This window comes from Phyllostomus discolor, chromosome 6, assembly GCF_004126475.2.
Source record: "Phyllostomus discolor isolate MPI-MPIP mPhyDis1 chromosome 6, mPhyDis1.pri.v3, whole genome shotgun sequence".
NCBI classification, from domain to species: domain Eukaryota; kingdom Metazoa; phylum Chordata; class Mammalia; order Chiroptera; family Phyllostomidae; genus Phyllostomus; species Phyllostomus discolor.
The window spans coordinates 127,577,998-127,596,809 of NC_040908.2; the positions used below are offsets into that span (position 1 = coordinate 127,577,998).

Consider the following 18,812-nt stretch of genomic DNA (forward strand, 5'->3'; position numbering starts at 1 on the left):
CTCACTTGGGGGAGATGGGGGGTGGGGTGAGAGATCTGATGTCTCTTCTTATAAGGGCACTAATCCCATCATACCAGGGCCCCACCCTTATGACCTCATTTAACCCCAATTACCTTCCCCAAGGCCTTGTCTCCAAATGCAGCCCCATGAGGGAGGGGGTGCTCAGCATGTGAATTTGGCGGGAGGGCACAATTCAGCCCATAACGCGGATGATGACAGAAAGGTGATGTTGCAGATGGAGGGTTTGACCACCTCATCTCAGAGTGATGGACAGCCCTCCCCCACCCATTGCTCCTGGATTCAGGCTTGTTATCATCTCAACTTCCGGCCCATCAAGGGAGGTTTCGCAAGCAAGTGCGTTTTCTTCCCAGCGGGAATTTTCACAAAGCATTTCCTCATCACATGGCATAAACTAAGTCCATTAATGCGTTTCCAGAGTCTACAGAGGACTCTGATGCGGAGGCCTCCTGAGGAGGCTGGCCGGTAGGGAGATGGCTGAGCTCCCACCTGAAGGCACGCTCGTGGGGTTTGAAGAACGTTATCCTGAGTGCTTGTGGTTTTAATTAGCCACTACTTTTGCCTTTTAACCACAGACCCCATTACTTTAGCTTCATCATTACCAATGTGGTTGCCTGCTGGTTAACCCTACAATGTACAGGGGACATGCATTTGCAACAACAGGGGGCCGGTGCATAACCTAGCCCTGAGGGCAGGCATTCGCGTGGGTTCAGGTGTGAGACATTTCCATCCTGTGCCTACCTCAGGGGTGTATGAGGTATATGTGACTCACCAGTCCCTCTCCCCATTGCTGACAGATGGACCCTCATTATTGGGGATGAAGTCCTAGAAATTGTGTTACTTAAATAACTAGCAAGGCACCATCAAGGTAAGAATAGTGGAACCTCTAGATGATTTTCAAGTTCACAGAGAATGATTTTATGATGTATTTAAGCTTGTATCTTTAATAGTAAATACACAGTTCAGACATGCTGCCAGCAGTGAGTGGTCTGTAACTTACTTGTTTGTGAATTCTTTTTCCCTAGAAGGTGGAAGCAGGTTTGTGAACTTTGGAGGGAAACTCAGCTCAGAGAACGCAGCCCTGGGCTTGTGGGCCACAGACCTCTCTAAACTTCCGACAGGACGGGTGGTCCCCCTGACTTCCGTTCCAGAGAGGCCCCGGGGAAATGAGCCAGGTCGGAGCTGTGGTTCCAACCTGGGCTCCACTGCGCAATACCCAGCAGGGGCGGGGGGCTAGAGGGGACAGAAAGTGAATGAATTTTATGTGTGTCCAGACATGTTATGCGGGCCCACTGCAACCTGTCCACTGCAGCAGGGAGGGGCAGAGGTCGCCCACGAGGGTGTTCACAGGTGTGTGATGGGGGTCGGGTGTTACTCAGGCCTGGCTGGAGCAGGAGCAGGCAGGGAGCCTGCAGCAGGGCAGGAGAGCTCCCGGAGCGCTCCTGGCCCAGTGGCACCAGGTCCTTTCATCACCAGCGTGATCTCCGGAAGCAGACAAGTGTCGGCGCAGCACCTTTTTGGGCAGGCTTGGCTTCTGCATTTCTCTTAAATAAGCAAGATCACATCTTCTGGTGACCACGTGTTGGCCCCTGACATGCTGGACGTGCCCAACACTGTGCCCAGGTGGGAAATGCTCCTCCTCAGTGGAACCTGGAGCTGGTTCCCTTGTATCAATTCTGTCCTCCTCCGAGTCCCACATGCTGCGTAAGTTGGTCGGTTCATCAAAGCCAGTGACTTGACCAGCCCCTTTGCACTTTGTAAAATACTCCATGTTCCTTCAGCCATGTCACAGCCAAAGCAATAACTGGAAGCTAGAGGTGGTGTCCCTGGCACTCAAGAATGACCAGTAAATACTCCTATAGCCTTGGGTTCATGCTGTTGTCTTATTGTCTAGGTGGAGACATTGCAGACCCCTTAATCTTCACTTGGGTCCCAAACAGATCCCCCCTAAAAACTGTCCAGTTAAAATGTACCTCATTTTAAATCTCTAAACCCCCAAAGGCAGTGGTGGGAGCCCCTACGTGATTGGTAAAGGGTATCCAGAAATCCAGGTCAGCTGAGTCTCCTGCCTGTCCCCTCCCCCCCGCACAGTGACTCAGGCTCCTGCTACTGCCCCCTAGAGAATGGGGGTGGGAATGCTGTTGAGGAGCTGCTGGAGGTGTGAGTAGGTTATAGAGCATGTGCCTTCCCTGGCCCCCTAGTAGGATCCAGAAATTCCATCCCACAGGGAACATCCTGAATGCAGAGCACGGAGAGACTGAACAGCTCCCAGCTCCCAGGATTCCCCGCTCCCAGCTGACACCCTGCCTGGCTTCTGGTCCAGGGGGCACCAAGCCCCAGAACACCCCTTTCACCGAGGTTCACTGTACAGCGAGCGGCCAGCCTGCATCTTACCCTTTGCGCCTCCAAAGATGCCTTTCATTATTTTTTAATCCTCATCCAAGGATATGTTCATTGATTTTATAGAGGAAGGGAGATTGAGAGAGAAACATCATTGATTGGTTGCCTCCAGTACATACCCTGACTAGGTGTAGAACCCACAGCCTTTTGGTGTGTAAGATGACACTCCGACCGACTGAGCCAGCTGGCCAGGGCACTTTTCATTATTTCTTTTATGGGCTCTGTGTTTTGAATGATTCTGAATGAAAAACTTTAGGTATGAGTGTGGCCAGGGCCATCGACCCTGGGCAGATATGCTCTTTGCACTACTTCCTTGACGTCTGAAAAGAGCCTGCAAATCGCTTGCCCTGGGGCCCAGACAGGAAGCAGACCTGCTGAGTGCCAGGATTACCTAGGAGCTCCGAGGCCATGGGGGGGGCCAGGGAAGGCCTGAAAGGGAAATCTCCAAGGGGCCTCCCACCCACGTGCCTCGGTGCCCGTGACGCTCCTCCCCACAATTCCACCCCGCCCACCCCACATCCCACACCACAGGCCCCTCAGCACCCCCTTACTTCCCATGTCCGCCCACTTCCCACGGCCCAGCCCTCACTGGGGGCACCTTAGGGGACGCCAAAGCAAGGGATGTTCTAGGACTCATGGCCTGGGCAGCCCTGTCACACCAGGCTGGGGGGACACCCAGGCTTTGGGTCTGGCTCACATCACTTTGGACACACGGCATCTGACTGGGGTCCCCAGGAGCTGCACACAAGCTGGGGAAACAGGAGCCTGAAGATAAAAGTGTGGGGTAAGAACATGTGAAGTTATGCTTTGGTTTCAGCATCGGCTCTGAGCCTCTGCTTCCAGGAGAAGAGCAGCACGTGAACAGGGAGAGGCAGGTGGGGGAGCACTCCCGGGACTTCGGAGATGCTTGCGAGGAATCCTCTGGAGAAGACTCAGACTCCTGCTGGCCACAGAGGGGGAGGGCTCAGAGGCATTCACTTCCAGCGTGGAGGTTAATGCTCCCCCGTGGACCAGGAGGTTTGGGGACACTTGGTGACACAGACTTGGAGGACATCCCGCTTGCTGTGTTTGGAGGCCCTGGGTCAGGGCTGGTCCGAGGCTGCCAAGCCTCTCCTGCCCCTCGATGTCCTTCCAGCAGCTGCTGAGCCACTAATTCCTCCTCTGGCAAGCAGGCCGGAATGTGGTTCGTGCCCCTCCCCTCTGCACATCTCAGTGGATAATTAGCAAGACAGACACTTAGGAAAATCTGTCTTCCCGAGTAATCCCAGCGGCCTGTGCCTCAGACCCGACCCAGGCAGTCAGCACACTCTGTCAGTCCCCCTGGCAGCACACTGGGAGGGGCTCTTTCATGGTCACCGACAGGGTCTGTCACAAGGACATCGACAGGAAAACAGACCTGCTTCAGGGACCACCGTCGCTAAAGCCTGTCCCAGCAAACTCGAACCAGACTGCCCCCAAGTCCTTGCTCACAGGACCGGCTGACAGGAACACGATGGGCCCCACTGACCGAGGGCCCGTGTCCGAATGAACTAGAACGAAGGGCCAAGAGACATGTCACCTGAGGAGGAGTCCAAGACAAGTGGGACCATTGGCAATGGAGATGGTGCACAGGGCTGTGGGCATCTCCGTTCCTGAGGGGACTTGTTATGTGGCAGAAGGAGTTGAATTTCAATAGCTCCAGAGGGACCAGTGAGGGGCAGGGGAAGGTCAATATAAAGACTTCTCTAGCCCTCACGTGTTTTCAGGACAGAATTCCTCTGCCTTGGGGGGTGGGGAGCCCCCATCCCAGGAAGGGTGTCATCAGAGACCTGCTGGAGAGGTACAGACGGTTCAAGAGTCTTCAAATTTGGGTTCAGGGAAAGTGTCTTGTCCACCATTTTCTTTTTTATTTTTTAATAGTTTATTTTTTGCTGTATTTTTTCCATTACCATTTATCCCCCTTATACCCTCTCCCACCTCCACGACCCCCTCCCCACCATGGTCCCCCACTTTCTGATTTACTTCTGATGAAGGGATTATGGAATTATGATTGAGCTGCTGAGGCCTTGTTACCCATCCCTATTCAGATCTGATTAATCCAGCTGCAAGGAGCTTGGCCACATCTCCTGTGGGTACTTCCCATGTGGCACTTCATGTCACCCCATTCCCTTTACATCCTTGTTCTTGCCGAAGCACCGTCACTGCTCAGTCCCCGGGGGAGGGAGACGAGCGGCTGTGTGGCCAGCGTCGCATTGACTCAGGGTCTCCCTGGGGCCCCGGTTCTGCGAGCCCTGCCCAAGGTCCAGGAGTCCTTGTGCACAACTCACTGTTAATTCTGGGCCTCTCTTAACATCTTTCCTCCGCTCTCGGATGCCTTTCCCTTCTCTCCATCCACCCTGACCCATTGCAGACTTCAAGTACATGTCAAGCAGCCACCTCCACATCAAGGTCACGCAGCATCTCAGCTGCACGTGACCAGGTGGAGCTCTTCATTCCACTGCACACTCCCCCACCATGGTCTTCCTCACTGAGTGACATCAGTCTGGGTGCTAAAGCCTAAAGTCACTTCTGGGTCCCCTGTCCCTTTTCTCCACCCTTCACACCTGGTCCACCACTGATCCTACCAATTCTACCTCTGACACCCATTTCAGGTCCACCCACTTCTCTCCACCTTCTCTGCCCCATCTTTCCCAGTGTCCTCCAACCAGTCTTCCTGGTCCTGCTTTTGCTCCTCACCATCTGTTACAAAGACAAAAACAATCCTGCCCATAGTTTCCTGCTGTTTAGAATAAACAGGTTCCTTCTTGTGCCCCCGAAGCCCTGCAGGGCCTGGCCCCTGCCCCTCTCACTCCCCCATGACCCCAGCCTCCCAACCGAGTCCCGGAATCCCCAAGCTCTTTCCCTGCTCCCTCCGCCTAAAGGATTCTTCCCTTCAGCCTTCAAGCTTCCTCAGAAAGGCTCTCCAAGGTTCCTACCCTGTTAGTCTCTACTGTAGCCCTCTTTTTCCTTCCTAGTTCTGATCACAAACATTATCAGTTTACGTATCTGTATAGATACTGATGGTCTGATACCCCTGCCTGCCCCCCAGACTGCAAGCCTCTTAAAGGCAATGACCTTGACTGTGTTTTACATCATTTTATGTCCAGTGCCTATCATGCAGTAGATGGTCCATAAATATTTCTTGAATGATTGCATCTCTCAATCCAATTCTACCCAGTGAACATTCTTTGTGCAACACCTGCTCCTCCATGCTGGTGCCACAGACTGTGGTGCTGGTCAGCCCAGAGGGACAAGCAGACTTCGGTAATGGCCACACTGTGGGCCCCACCCCAGCCAGGCGGGCGGAGCATGCCGCGGGCAGGACATCGCTGCTGAGATTTCACGTGGGGCGTGGAGGATCTTATGAGGTTTCATGGTCAGAAACTGGTGTAAAAACACTAGCGAGCAGAACGTTGGTGTGAAATGTAAGTGGCTGAATGAACAAGGTCTCATGACTGATGGGAGGAAGGGTGAACTGCTTCTGGAGGGAAAATGCCTCATACAAAAATGACCCATTTCCGTGGGCTTTAGGAGCTTTCCCACTAGAAGCCCTTTATTCCAGAGTTCAGAGGGCAATGAGGATCTCACAGAGTAACGACTCTCTTCTGAAACCAAGCTGCAGGCAGCAGACCAAGGGGTGGGCAGCCCAGGGCAGAAGGTTGCCGTGTCCTGCCTCACAGAATGGGCCCGAGCCCCCAGAAACAGTCTGCACCCCTCCCCCCAGGTGCTGTCTGTACACCTGCAACAAAACGCCACCCCACCACCACATGTTAGCAATACTCGGTGACAATAGTGAGAGGTACACAGGAGAGGTGGGGCCACCAAGTGCTCCCGCAGCTGACCTCTGAACCCTGTATTTCAGCTGTGTAGCTACACCTGCTGCCTGATGGAGAATCACAGGAAATTGAAACATCATAGTGGTTCTTAACCCCCAACTGCCCCAGGATGGGAGTCCCGGCATCCGCTCCTGGTGAGCGTCAATCTGCCCTGTCCGCACCCACAGGGCTGTCCGACCTAAGAGGCAACGGAGCCTCTTCTCTCTCTTTGGTCAAAAATACAGTCCAAGGTTTCAAAAGACCAGTCCTGACGATGACCCGCTAAGGCATTTAGAATTCATGTTTAGCACACGAAGGGTGCATGCAGCCCACCCTCCCCCTGGCATGGTGTGGCTGGGTCGCATGCAAATTTGTCAACATGTCAAATAAACCTACTCTCTTCTGACACCTCCAGCCCCAAACTCATCAAAATTGGCACTCTAGGGTTTGGCTGGGGGACACAGGTGCTCACGAGCCACTTGGCCTCTGGCAGTGCTGAGACTGGACCTGACGGCAGTCTCGGGCCCAAACTACAGAGGCCTTGAGAGGCACGTGGTGTGACGGTGACACATTTGAGCCACGTCTGGGTCAAACCCTGGCTCTACTGTTTCTTAGCTGTGTGACTTGGAGCAAGTTTCTTAACCTCTCTGTGCTGTAGTTTAGTCCTCTGTAGACCTGTGAGTACCAACTTCACAGGTGGTTGTCAGGACTGAAAGAATACACGTAAGGTGCTTAGAACAGTGTGTGGCTTGTGCTAAGTGCTCTGGAAATGTCACCGCCATAATTAGGTCATGGCCCTGCAGTGGGGCTTTAGTTCAAAGACACACACCCCTTGCACTAACGTGGCTCAAAGTCCCATTCACGGGGGGGTTCCACTTCTGGTAAACTCAGTGTAAACCACTGCCTGGACCAGAACACATTGTTGCCACCACCACACAAGGCCATCTTCCCCCTGCTGTGCCCCTGTGTCCCCCTGGAAACGCTGATTCCCAGCACCTAGCGATCGCCCCCGGGACAGAGACAACTGCCTGTGCTGACCAGAAGTCTTCCCTCCACAGCAGCATGGTGGCAGGCTCCCATCTGCAGAGCCCAACTCCTGAGGGGGTCAGAGGTTGAGTCTCAGTGCCCCAAGGGCAGAAGGATTTACGTGACCCCTGTACTGACGCCAAGGACAGATACGATCTGAAGACACTGCACGATCCAGGGGGAAGGAGTCTGTACTGCGGGGAGGGGTCCGCCTGGCAGCTGGTAGCCCTGTGCTCTGTGCCAGGCCAGGAACCACTGCAAGTTTCGGGACGGAGGTCCTCTGGGATCTCCACCCTGCGTTCACTGGGGCCACCTACGATGTCTGAGGTGGCACCAGGCAACAGAGAGGGGAGGCCTGAGATAGCCAGTAGTGACCCGCAGTGGCCTCCTGAATCTCCCCGTGCTCCACAGTCACACGTGTGGTGCCGTGGGAAGTGAGGCCACTGGGCAGCAGTGGGAATCCCCACCATGCCCACTGACAGCTGCTCCGGAGAATTCAGGGAAATGTGGGAACTGACAGAGAGGGAACAGAGTCGGGTTCATTATACTAGCAATCGGGGAAGGCAGCCACAAAAATGCAGGACGGACACTGAACACGGACTTCCTTTGAAGAACAAAGGCAGAAAAAAAAAGTTGGCTCACCAATGAGAATTAAGTGATAACAATGTATTGCAGAGAAATCAAACCAATCTACGCCAGCTCACTCTGAAAAATAGAGTCCTGAAGAATAACACTGAACTACGGTGAGACCTTTGAGTAGTGACACATTTACTCTAAAATGCTTTGCAAGCTGATCTTAGCCCTTGTGGAGACAAAACCAACGCACGGCCCAGGGGGACGACTTCCGACGTCCTGGGCTTCTCGCTGCTGCAGGCTCCCTGGAAGCCTGCACTGCACCCTGCGGTCCCCGGCCTGGGACAGTGAGGGCGGCTCCCGCACCAGCCTGGAGTCCTCTTGGCTGGTACAAGTGTTACGTTCTTTAGGCTCCCAAAGGCCCCAGTTGGAGTTTAAGACCTAAATTCAAGGCTCCTGTCTCTAGACAATTTCACACTCCGCTGGGCAGTGTTAGACTTCTCTTGCTCAGTCTGGGTACCAACCCTGGGAACATCTCCCAAGCCACCCCCACCCTCAACCCCTAGTCACCACTCAGGTAGTTTCAGGGAGAACCCATGTAGGCTCTTCGCTGGGATTTGGGAGAAGCTTGGCAGCCACAGACAATGCTGACCCTGGTCAAGAACAGTGCAGAGCTGGTAAGGCAAGGGCCTGATCCCTTTGGGTTCCCGGAGGAGTCAGGTGGTACACTCAAATGGGGCAGCTGCAAGTCTAACACAGAGGCTATTTATGCAGCTACTGCGAGTTTAGGGAAAACCTGCAAAGGAAGGCACAGTGCCCCCGGGCAGTAGTTCCTGATCTTGGCCTAAAGGGGCAGGGGACACACCTGGGAGAGAGGGGCGCAGCAGGAGCTGAGTCCCATGGAAGGAAAATGTAGTGACTTCTCAGCAGCCCAGCCCCAAGGTGCTGGGGGAACCGACTGGGCGTGACTCTCCCACCCTCTGCTCGCAGGGCGGTGTCTCCCGCCGACAGAATCCTGGTGGCCCAGGGAACCGGTGGCTGCAGGCCCTCGAGAGCTAGCTGCCCCTCTGGTTGGAGAGGACAGGGCAGGGCAGAGTGGCTCTGGAGAGGCAGCTGGAACACATCCAGCCCCGGTTCATTTCCCAGAGGCCACAGCTTCCTGGTCTCCAGCCAAGTGCCGCCTTTATAGGGCCCCACTTCCCCGGCCAATTTCAGAGCTCTGCGGACTGCTGGGAACGGGTGTTTGAACAAAGCCTTTATTCTCTATTCCAACAGCAGGGCTGGAATTTAAAAAGCTTCATTTTCAAGACTTGCTGCTTTTGATTTGTCTAACCTGGAACTTATATTTTGGAGTCAAATAGAATTATTTAAACAAAGCATTTCAGTGATAACCACAAAATGTTTTGATTTTTTTCCCCTTTCCTCCTCTATATAATATCCCTCCTCAAAACATAAGGGCTATTCCACGGCCAACTCTTAAGTCACAGCCTTTCCCAGCTTCCACTTCCCTGGGTCTTTGTCCCTTCAGCCCACGTCTTCCTCTGGGCTCACCTGAGGACAGGCCTGGGAGGGGCCAGTTCCACCTACGACTGGGGACTGGGCCAAGCAAAGACGACTCCAGAACAGCGCTTCTCTCCTCTGACGGGGCATCTGGGTTTGGCAGAGCTGGTGCTGTCATCCAATCAGAGTTCTTTATGAATCGTACGCATTTCCTGTCTTTTTGCCCCACCCCAAACCCACTTTCCTTTCTTCTCTGCTCTACCCTCTTCTCTGACATCACCTTCTGTTCTCCGGTGAACTTCGCCCCAGCCCCAGGCCTGCAGTTATCTCCTTTATCGTGTCCCTCTTGCCTTGACTTGTCTGTTATTTTTAAGTCGGAATGTTGATCAGGATTTGCATTCCTTGGAAATAACACCGGTGTTGTACTGTCCTAGAGATGATATGTCCCTCTGGGTCATACACGGCCCAACCCCCATGCGGAAGCGCACAGAGGTCAGAGTGATTGTCATCGAAGCCTTGGAGTTGGCCTATTGGTCACCAAAAACCACCCTGAAACAGAAGAGCTATTTTTGTTCACAGCCGTGAAGGCAAATGGAGAAAGCAAGGCCCTAGGTTCCCAAATATGAAAGAGGTAGAACAGTTGGAAGACAAAGCTCAGACGTGGCCTGGCCCGGGTGTGTCCACACAAATACATTAATAAACATAATGTGGAATTCCCCTCAGAAAGAGCGAGCTAAGTCCCTGTCAGAAGGCTCTATATACATACAGTGAAGGTCTGACGGAGGAGAGCTCACTGAACACACCTGTGTGACGGAGGGCGGCCCGGCCCGGTGCCAGATGGGAGAGGGCATGGACATGGCTTCACCTTCTGCTGGGTTCTCAGTTCTGGACCTCTGCCCAACTTACTGAGCAAAGTCACTCATTTAGGACCAAAGAGAAATGCAGACAGAAATTTGGATAGCACTCAATTTAACAAGAGAATTCCCTGTGATACAAAAGACTGCATCGTGCTGTAAAAGTCAAGAGCATTTTGAAGACAGAGCATGTTCCATTTTCAGGCCCAGCGGAGGGCAGAATCAAAGCCACCGTCTCGAGTGGCTTTTCTGCACGGAGACCAGCAGCAGCAACCCCCTCTGCCAGCAGAAGCACTAGTGGGGAAGGAAATCACCTAGCTAATGAGGCCGGGCTTCTCAGCAGGTAAACAGAAACTGCTTCTCAAAGACTGGCCCACTAAACCTGGAGAGGCTTAAAGCTCAGGAGGTGGTTTACGGGCACCTGGTAAGACTCCAAGTGATAGAAAGGGAGAAAGACCTTGAAGAAGCTATGCCAATGCCAGTTTTAAAATAAGGTCTAGACAATTTAAACTACATACACTTAGGCTGTCAGATTCCCCCAGGGGAAGCACATCGAAGGCAGGATTACTCAGCCAGGGGCAACACAGGTCAGTGCTACCTGTGACCCATTCAAAAGCACAACAGCATCTTCTAAATTAACCACAAGAAGCACATCTACTGCCTTTAGCCACTGAGTGGATTTACATGCAACTTATACATGCTCAGCTGGCCAGGTGCGTGTCATTTTGGAGGCCTATATGACAACCCTACATGGGACGGGGGGCTGGAATGGAACTAGGTTACTACTTTATAAAGGTAAAAGCCAATGTAAATGTTCTCTTTAGAAGTGATTTGGAAGACCGAGTGAAGCATCCACTCACTCAGTTTGACTTGGAATGGCAAAATTATTTTGCCCAGGTATAGAATAAGAAACCCGTAATACTAAGAGTGATTATGGATCCTGGTCTGGTAGGTCAGTTGGTTAGAGTGTTATTCCAATATACCAAGTCTGTGAGTTCAATCTCTGGCCAGGGCATATACAAGAAGCAACCAATGAATGCATAAATCAATGGAACTACAAATCGGTATTTGTCTCTCTCTCTCAAATCAATTTTTTTAAAAAAGAGTAATTATGTTCTCCTCGCTGCACCCAGCCTCATGACCTTGCCCAGAGATGGGTGCCGCCCTTTGCAGTGGTGGACCAAGCTCCCAATTTGCACAGGGGCTTAGAGGACCTTATGATATTCACTCCTTGTTAACATAAAAATTAATGTGCATGGGTAACATCTGTCTTTTATTGAGTCAATCAATACATTGGGAATTTAGCAGCAAGTTAATGACAAGCAGTTATAAAATCTCCTATTTTTCTACATTTAAATTGTGTTAAACAATCTATAGCAACCTACCATCACAAGAACACACGTGAATGGCCGAGGCACATCTGCTGTTATGCCCGTGGTAAGTTTATTAGTGATTTCCTAACAAAGTCTTTTAGTGCAAAGTGCACATAATTATTAGGAACTTCCATCACCACGTGTGGCTCTCGCTTCCCCTGTAAAGAACCGTGCTGAAATCTAAGAACGTGAAGTAAAACTGGGCAGGCATGCCCACAGCCCTGCTCCGAGGGCGCCTGCTCCTCTAAACAACCCTCCAAGGGCCTTGCACCGGTTTCCACCGCAGCCCCGCCATCAAGCCTGCGAGGGGCTGTCCTTCGACACCACGCTGCTTGGAGGTAACTAGCTTCAATTCTAAACTGGTGCAAGCACACTGCTAGGCTTGGTGGAGCTAAAAGCTCATGTAGCGCTGGTCCTTTACACATCCTACCCCCTCATTTTAGCACTAGGAAGAGCAGCTCTGTTTTCGTGCTAATCAGTGTTGGAGGGAACCTTAGAGTTTCTTTTTGGTTCTGGGCAGGGCGTAGGATTTAGGAGTGTATTTGTTGGTTGTTACGTGGCTGGAAGTCACAGAGGTTTTCTCTAGTTCTCCCTTGATTCCGGCTGGAAGGAGTTTGCTGGACGTGGAGCTTGCACTGCTTGAGTCCAGGTTCTCCGTGTTTCCCTTCTTACTGGTCACGGGAAGTTTCTTTTTGTCAGCAGTGGGCTAGAAATAAAAGGGCTGGATTAATTTTCAGGCACAAAGCAACACACATCAATTCAAAGAAGCAAAGAAATGCAAAATTGTCCCAGATTTGCAAGCTGCACACTCTCCAGGTACGAGATGTAAACTAATCACATTGTAAAATTGTTATTATGGCACAGAAAGGCCCGCTGGCACCTTCAGGAACTCGGGGTTGTTTAGTGTTTGGTGGAGAGCAAACTCGAGATACGATTTCAGACCCTCAGCCACACCAAACGGAAGCAAATGTGTGCTGACATTTGCATGGGGAAGTGCGTTTGCACACAGCCTTGCTCGGCTCGTCTTCACAGATTCTAGACACGCGGTGACATTTGCGTGGGTCCCCACAAGCCCATCACGACTATTCTTTCTGCCTGGATACAAAGCTGCTGCATGGGCTGCTCCTCACAGCCTTGCCGTTCTCCACACTGGGGCCAGGTGCTGGCATCTGTGCCCCATTGCACTGCCAGGCCAGGCCTGTAGGCCCCCCCAGAGCCTTGACGCCTCACTGCCACGTGGGGAGAGTGGTAACTGCACATTTACTACACGAGTCTATTGTGAGAATGAGCAAGGTGGTGGCCGTGAAAGTACTCTGTAGCTTCAAACCTTGAAACAGGCAGACCGGATTTTAACCGGCGACTGTGTTTTCTCAGGCCACCTCACCCCACACGGAGGAGACGGTCTCTAATCCTGTCAGGAGGGAAGCAGAGTCTATGCTGACTTTAGACCCATTCTACAGGTGATCACTTCTAATTAAATGACACAGAGCTTGGAAAGAGCCGGGAGTGTCTTAGGAGGCAGACACAAGCAGGCCAGGGCGAGACTCGAGGTGGGGTCCAGCAAGGCCTCGCGAGTGCGCACAGAGTGGTCTGGGGCAGGGCTCACCAGTGAGTACTCCAGTCAAGGGAAACAGCGTGTGCACGTGGTGACAGTTAGGTTAATGACTGGAAAGGGAAAAACTACATGTGACCCAAAACAATGAACCCTGGTCACTCAGGCTCCTGGGATTCAGGTGGCCATGTTTTGTGCACAGTGGCAGCACTTAATATCTACGTGTCCAATAAGTAAATGACCTCCCTGGGCTGCACCAAAACTACAGGTCGCGTAACAATTTTTGGTGCCGGCATTTCAAGAAAGAGAAAATCTACCTGACGGCTGCGCACCATAGGGAGCCCTGAAGCATGTGCCTCTGCAGAGCGCCACTCTGCATGACTCAACGACAGTGTGTGCTAGTTCTTGAGCTGGTAATTTTGTTCATTGAAAAATTAATTTGTATAAATTTTGAAATGTAAACAGGTCTTTTCTTCAGTTTTTTCTCCCCAAGGAAATTCCTGTGTTGCTTTTCTGTATAGTCTTTCAAGAAACAGAAAACACTTAAAGTGTACTGCTTTCAGTAATGTAGGTGGTATCCTCTCACTGCAACAGGGGGAGAGGACAGCACCCAGATGTCCTGGCACGGCATCGGCATCTGGCTGAAGGTGAGGGGCTTCGTCTAGTGCAGTCCTGGTCCCAAAGACATGAAATCTATCATGGAAATTTCAATCCACTTGACATACAAATCCTATTAAAAAGTGAACCTAACTGTAACCCTCTCTCTTTGACATTTCCACCTCTAGGACATCGAGGAAACGTTTTTCAGCAGGTCCACCACAACCAATATTCTTGAGAACAGGAATAGGGACTCAGTCATCTTCTTTCTCATGCACTCATATTCCTGCCTGGTTGAATGTTTCCATTCTTCCTCAGGCTCCCTTTTGTTAATCAGTGTACTTGAGTCATTATACTAATGCTCTTACCAGAAACACACAAGCGCTTGTTTTCTTACTTTGTTTTCAGTCTGGTATTGAATGCATGTTAAAACTGATATTGTCGACCATATTTTAATGGAGCTCCAAAGTCGGCCTAAAACTGGGTACAGTGAAATAAATCACAATATTTGTTCCTCTGCTCCCTGGTAACATCAACGCAAACCCACTTACCTTTATGCGAATGTTTACCACTTACCAGCTTCTGTGCGTATGTGTGCTTTTTGTTAAATATTGTCCATGTGTACGCTTTACCATGTCTCTGATGATAATTTGCACTTGCATTAACTTTAAGAAGCAGAGTCATAAGAGCTTTCCTAAAGACTCCTCTTACATTTCCTCCCGTTGAGACTGCTCTCCGACGCCAACCAAACACGGGCACAGGCGGGTCCCCATGCAGCCCTTCGGGCAAGGCATTAACTTTCTTCACCAAAAGCCACGTCTCTCATCTCCTTGGAACATAACCAGCCAAGGCAAATTCTGGTTTCTAGGTTTTTGTCTAGCAACACGAACAAATCTTAATTTTTCAGGGATACAGATTTTAGGTTATAGATTATCTAAATTTAGCTGTCTGTTTTTCTGTTCTCATAGTTGATGGAATTCCTCGAAGGTCTGCCACTGACACAATTTGACAGTTTTATGAGTCACAGACAGAGAAAGCGAAAGTGGAACTGCCAAGGCTCCAGGAGTTACTGAGATCCTGCAGGTCATGAAAGACACACAGAAGGTGAAGGGCTCCCGTAAGCTCGTACAAAGGGGGAGAAGACGAGAGAGGAACACCAGTGTTCAGGTCTAAGGGGAAGGAGTCTAAAGGATCATTACGAGACTGTTGGCCATCATCCTCAGTCCAAGAAAGAGGATCTACAATAAAAATCACTAGACTAGTTCCTGAAGACACTGGTATACTACTGCACAGTAACCAAGAAAACCTGGCTATCATCAGTAAGCACCTTCAAAATCAAAGAAAAAAAATCTATCCTTATACAAAATCATGGAGAATTCATACCCATAACACTACAACCAGCTAGAACAGAAAAAAGAGACCAAGAAGGTTTATAGACAGGCTACTAATCTGATTAGTGGGTGGAGGTTTCTTTGCAAGAGGGTTCTTCAGTCTCAAAAATATACAGAACTAGAGGACCCGTGTAATCACAATCCATAAAAGGTTTCAGCACCAGAGCTGGACCCCATCTCGGAGCGTGGCCGGCCGGCAGGAAGGCTGCGTCGGGGCAGCTCTGCCATTGCTCCTCCCTCCGACAGAGCCTCACCCGAGGATCCTCGCCCTCTGGGACTGCAGAAGGACAGCCAGGCCTCCCGGAGGCAGAATGATGGAAAAGATGACCTTACAAGGTTCCCTGCAGCTCCATCTTTTAGTAACTCAGCACCCTTGGCCTGCTTTCTCCAGCTCATATTACCAGCCTTGAAAAGAGGGCATCATGTGTGCAAGGGGAGATATGTAACAAGAAAACTGGGCTAAATATACATATTTCATTATTCACTGGCATGACTTTAACCTGATGAACTCATCTAGTGATAATGGATGCAAAACCTGTGAGCTCTTGGCTTATCCCTGAAAGCTAATACCAGTGCATGATTGCTAGAAACTGCTACCACTTCTCTGAATTTTGAGTAAAATATATGCTATTTAAGTAAAGTGGTTTATCACCATAGCAACCATTTCTAGAGTCACACATTCAAATAATAGGCCTGCACAAGGTGCAAGTGACAGAACACTCTGATACAAGTTTCTCGCCACACTGTCGGCTGCAATGGTCGCCCACTTTCGCTCCCAGTCCTGTGCTTTTCAGAACGAAGGAGGAAGGGAAAGATGAGCAAAGGGAAGAAGAGAAACTGACTTCCAAATACACAGATTTCTTGTATAAGCCTTCCCACATAAAAAGCTGAGTCCTGTATGGAGTTAATGAAAATAAAAACTAGCTTGCAAGTTAGAGAGATGTAAACATCTCTTTTTAATTAAAGTATAATTTATATACAGTAGAATGAACAAGTTTCAAGTGTACAGTTTTATGAGTTTTGACAATGCACAGACCAGTATACCCAACACGCCCATCAAGAAGTAGAGCAACTTCCACCCTGGCTGGCGTAGCTCAGTGGATTGAGCGCGGGCTGGGAACCAAAGTGTCCCAGGTTCGATTCCCAGCCAGGGTACATGCCTGGGTTGCAGGCCATAACCCCCAGCAACCACACATTGATGTTTCTCTCTCTCTCTCTCTCCCTCCCTTCCCTCTCTAAAAAAAATTAATAAATTAAAAAAAAAAAAAAAAGAAGTAGAGCAACTTCCTAGAAAGTCCCCTAGTGCCACATCCTCATCAACTCCCTTCTGTCCTGGGGCTGTAAGTGTTCTGGTGTTTTTCAACATAAATTACTTTGTCTTTTCTAAAACTTCATATAAATGAAATAACATACAGTACGTATTTTTAGTTTCCAACTTCTTTTGCTTCATGTTTTAATTGGAACTTTCATTAAGATAATAGATTCTATACCCTGACTGATGTGGCTCAGTGGAGTGGGTGTCATCCTGCAAACCGAAAGGTCACTGGTTCCGTTCAGAGTCAGGGGACATGCCTGGGTTGCGGGCCAGGTCCTCCGATTGTGGGTGGTGTGAAAGGCAACCAATTGATGTTTCTCTCACATGTTGATGTTTCTCGCCCTCTCTTTCTCCCTCTCTTCCCCCTCTCTAAAAAATAAAATCTTAAAAAAAGTAGATTCTCATGGTATTGTATCATGTTTTTGAGATTTGTCCATGATTTAATATTTTTATTGTTAAGTAATATTTGATTGTATGTACATGTGGTATAATTTGTTTATCCATTCTTCTATTAATGGATATTTGGGCTATTGCCAGTTTGGGGTTGTTTATATATAAAGCTGCTATAAACATATTCTAGAAATCCTTTTTCAAACTTCCACTTGGGATTTACTGGGTAAATGGTAAGTAAATGCTTCACTTTATAAATAACTGCCAACTGTATTCCAAAGGAATTATGCCATTTTGCATTCTTATCAGCAATGCAGAAAAACTCCAGTTGCTCAAATATTTGCTAAAAGTTGGACTTTCCAGTCTTTTTAAATTTGACAATTCTAGAGTATAGTATTATATCATTATGGCTTTTCCTGATATCACTGTATTTTCCTGATGACTAATGATCTTGTACATTTTTCATATGCTTATTGACTTCTTGTATATCTTCCTATCTGAAGTGTCTGTTCGAGACATGGCTATTTTCAAAATTGGACTGCCTTATTATCATTGACTTGTAGGAATTATCTTCACATACTGGATACAAGTCCCTCATCAGATATATTTATTGCCAATATTTTCTCCCTGTCTGTGGCTTTCCTATTCCTTTTCAATATCTTTTAAATGAACAAATGTGTTTACATTTGATAAAGGCCATTTTATTCATTTTGATTGATTTTTATTGAATTTTTAGAGAAAGAAAGAGAAACATCGATTCGTTGTTCCACTTATTTATGCATTTACTGGTTGTATTGATCTCCAGTCAGGGCATATGCATATATATATATAGACAGACATGCACTGGTATATATAGATAGATATCTATCTAGATAGAGATATAAATATAGATATAGATATAGATATAGATATAGATACATATCTCCATCCTGACTGGAGATCAAACCCATAACCTTGTCTTTTTGGGACAATGCTGTAACCAACTGAGCTACCTGGCCAGGGCTTTCATTTTATCCATTTTTTAAAGTGCTTCCTGTGTTCTAAGAATTCTGACTACTCTCTGGTTGGAAGATACTCTCCCAGGCCTTACAGTTTAATTTTTAGATTTAGGTCTATAACCCTCCTCAAACAAATTTTTGTGTACAGTGTAAGCTAAGAATGCCAAAGTTAATTTTTCTATATAAATATCCTATTATTCCAGTACCATTTTATTGAAAAAAACTATCCTTTGCCCACTGAATGACTTTACATCTGTCAATAATCAATTGACTATGTAAGTGTGGGTCAATTTCTAGGCTCTTGATTTTGTTTTATTCATATATTTGTCTATTCTTACACCAACACCCCACTGGATCAACTACTGCAGCTATACAGTAAGTATGGAAATCAGGTCATGTAAGTTCTCCAACTTCGTTCCTTTCAACTTGTTGTGTTCTAGCTCTTATGCATTTCCAAATACATTTTAGAACTGTCTTGTTAATTTCTAAAAGAAAAGAAAAAGTCCTAGATTTCAATTGAGGTAGCTTTAAAGTTATAATTTGGGGAGAACTGATATCTTAAAAATATCAGATCTTCCAATCAATGAACATGGTATATCTCCCCATATATTTCAATACTCTTCAATTTCACTCAGCAATATGTTGTAGATTTTGGTATAAATGCTTTACATATTTTTATTAGATTGTATTACATTAGATTATACAAATGTATTACATATTAATTTATCATTAAGTACTTTATGTTTTACAATAATATTTTAAATGGTATTTTAAAATTTTGTTTTCTAGTTGGTCATTGCTAGTGTCATCTACAAATAGAGACAGTTTTACTTTTCCATCTACATAATTTTACTTCTTTTTATTTCCCTCGTTGTACTGGTTAACACCCCTGGCACATTAAAAATAAGGCAAGCCCTGACTGTGTGGCTCAGTTGGGTATTGTCCTGCAAACTGAAAGGTCACTGGTTTGATTCCTGGTCAGGGCATGTGCC

The 18,812-nt window shown here is 48.5% G+C and overlaps 1 protein-coding gene across 3 annotated transcripts in view; it reads right to left on the reverse strand.

Moving 5' to 3' along the window:
- Positions 1–11,458: 11,458 nt before the first annotated feature.
- The window catches only part of STK33 (serine/threonine kinase 33), a 133,215-nt gene continuing 125,861 nt past the window's right edge, over positions 11,459–18,812 (reverse strand). For all 3 annotated transcript variants that reach the window (XM_028516422.2, XM_036028977.1, XM_036028976.1), the window contains one exon: positions 11,459–12,283. In XM_028516422.2, coding sequence (XP_028372223.1) covers positions 12,071–12,283 — 213 coding nt within the window. In that variant the 3' untranslated portion in view covers positions 11,459–12,070. The remainder of the gene's footprint in view (positions 12,284–18,812) is intronic.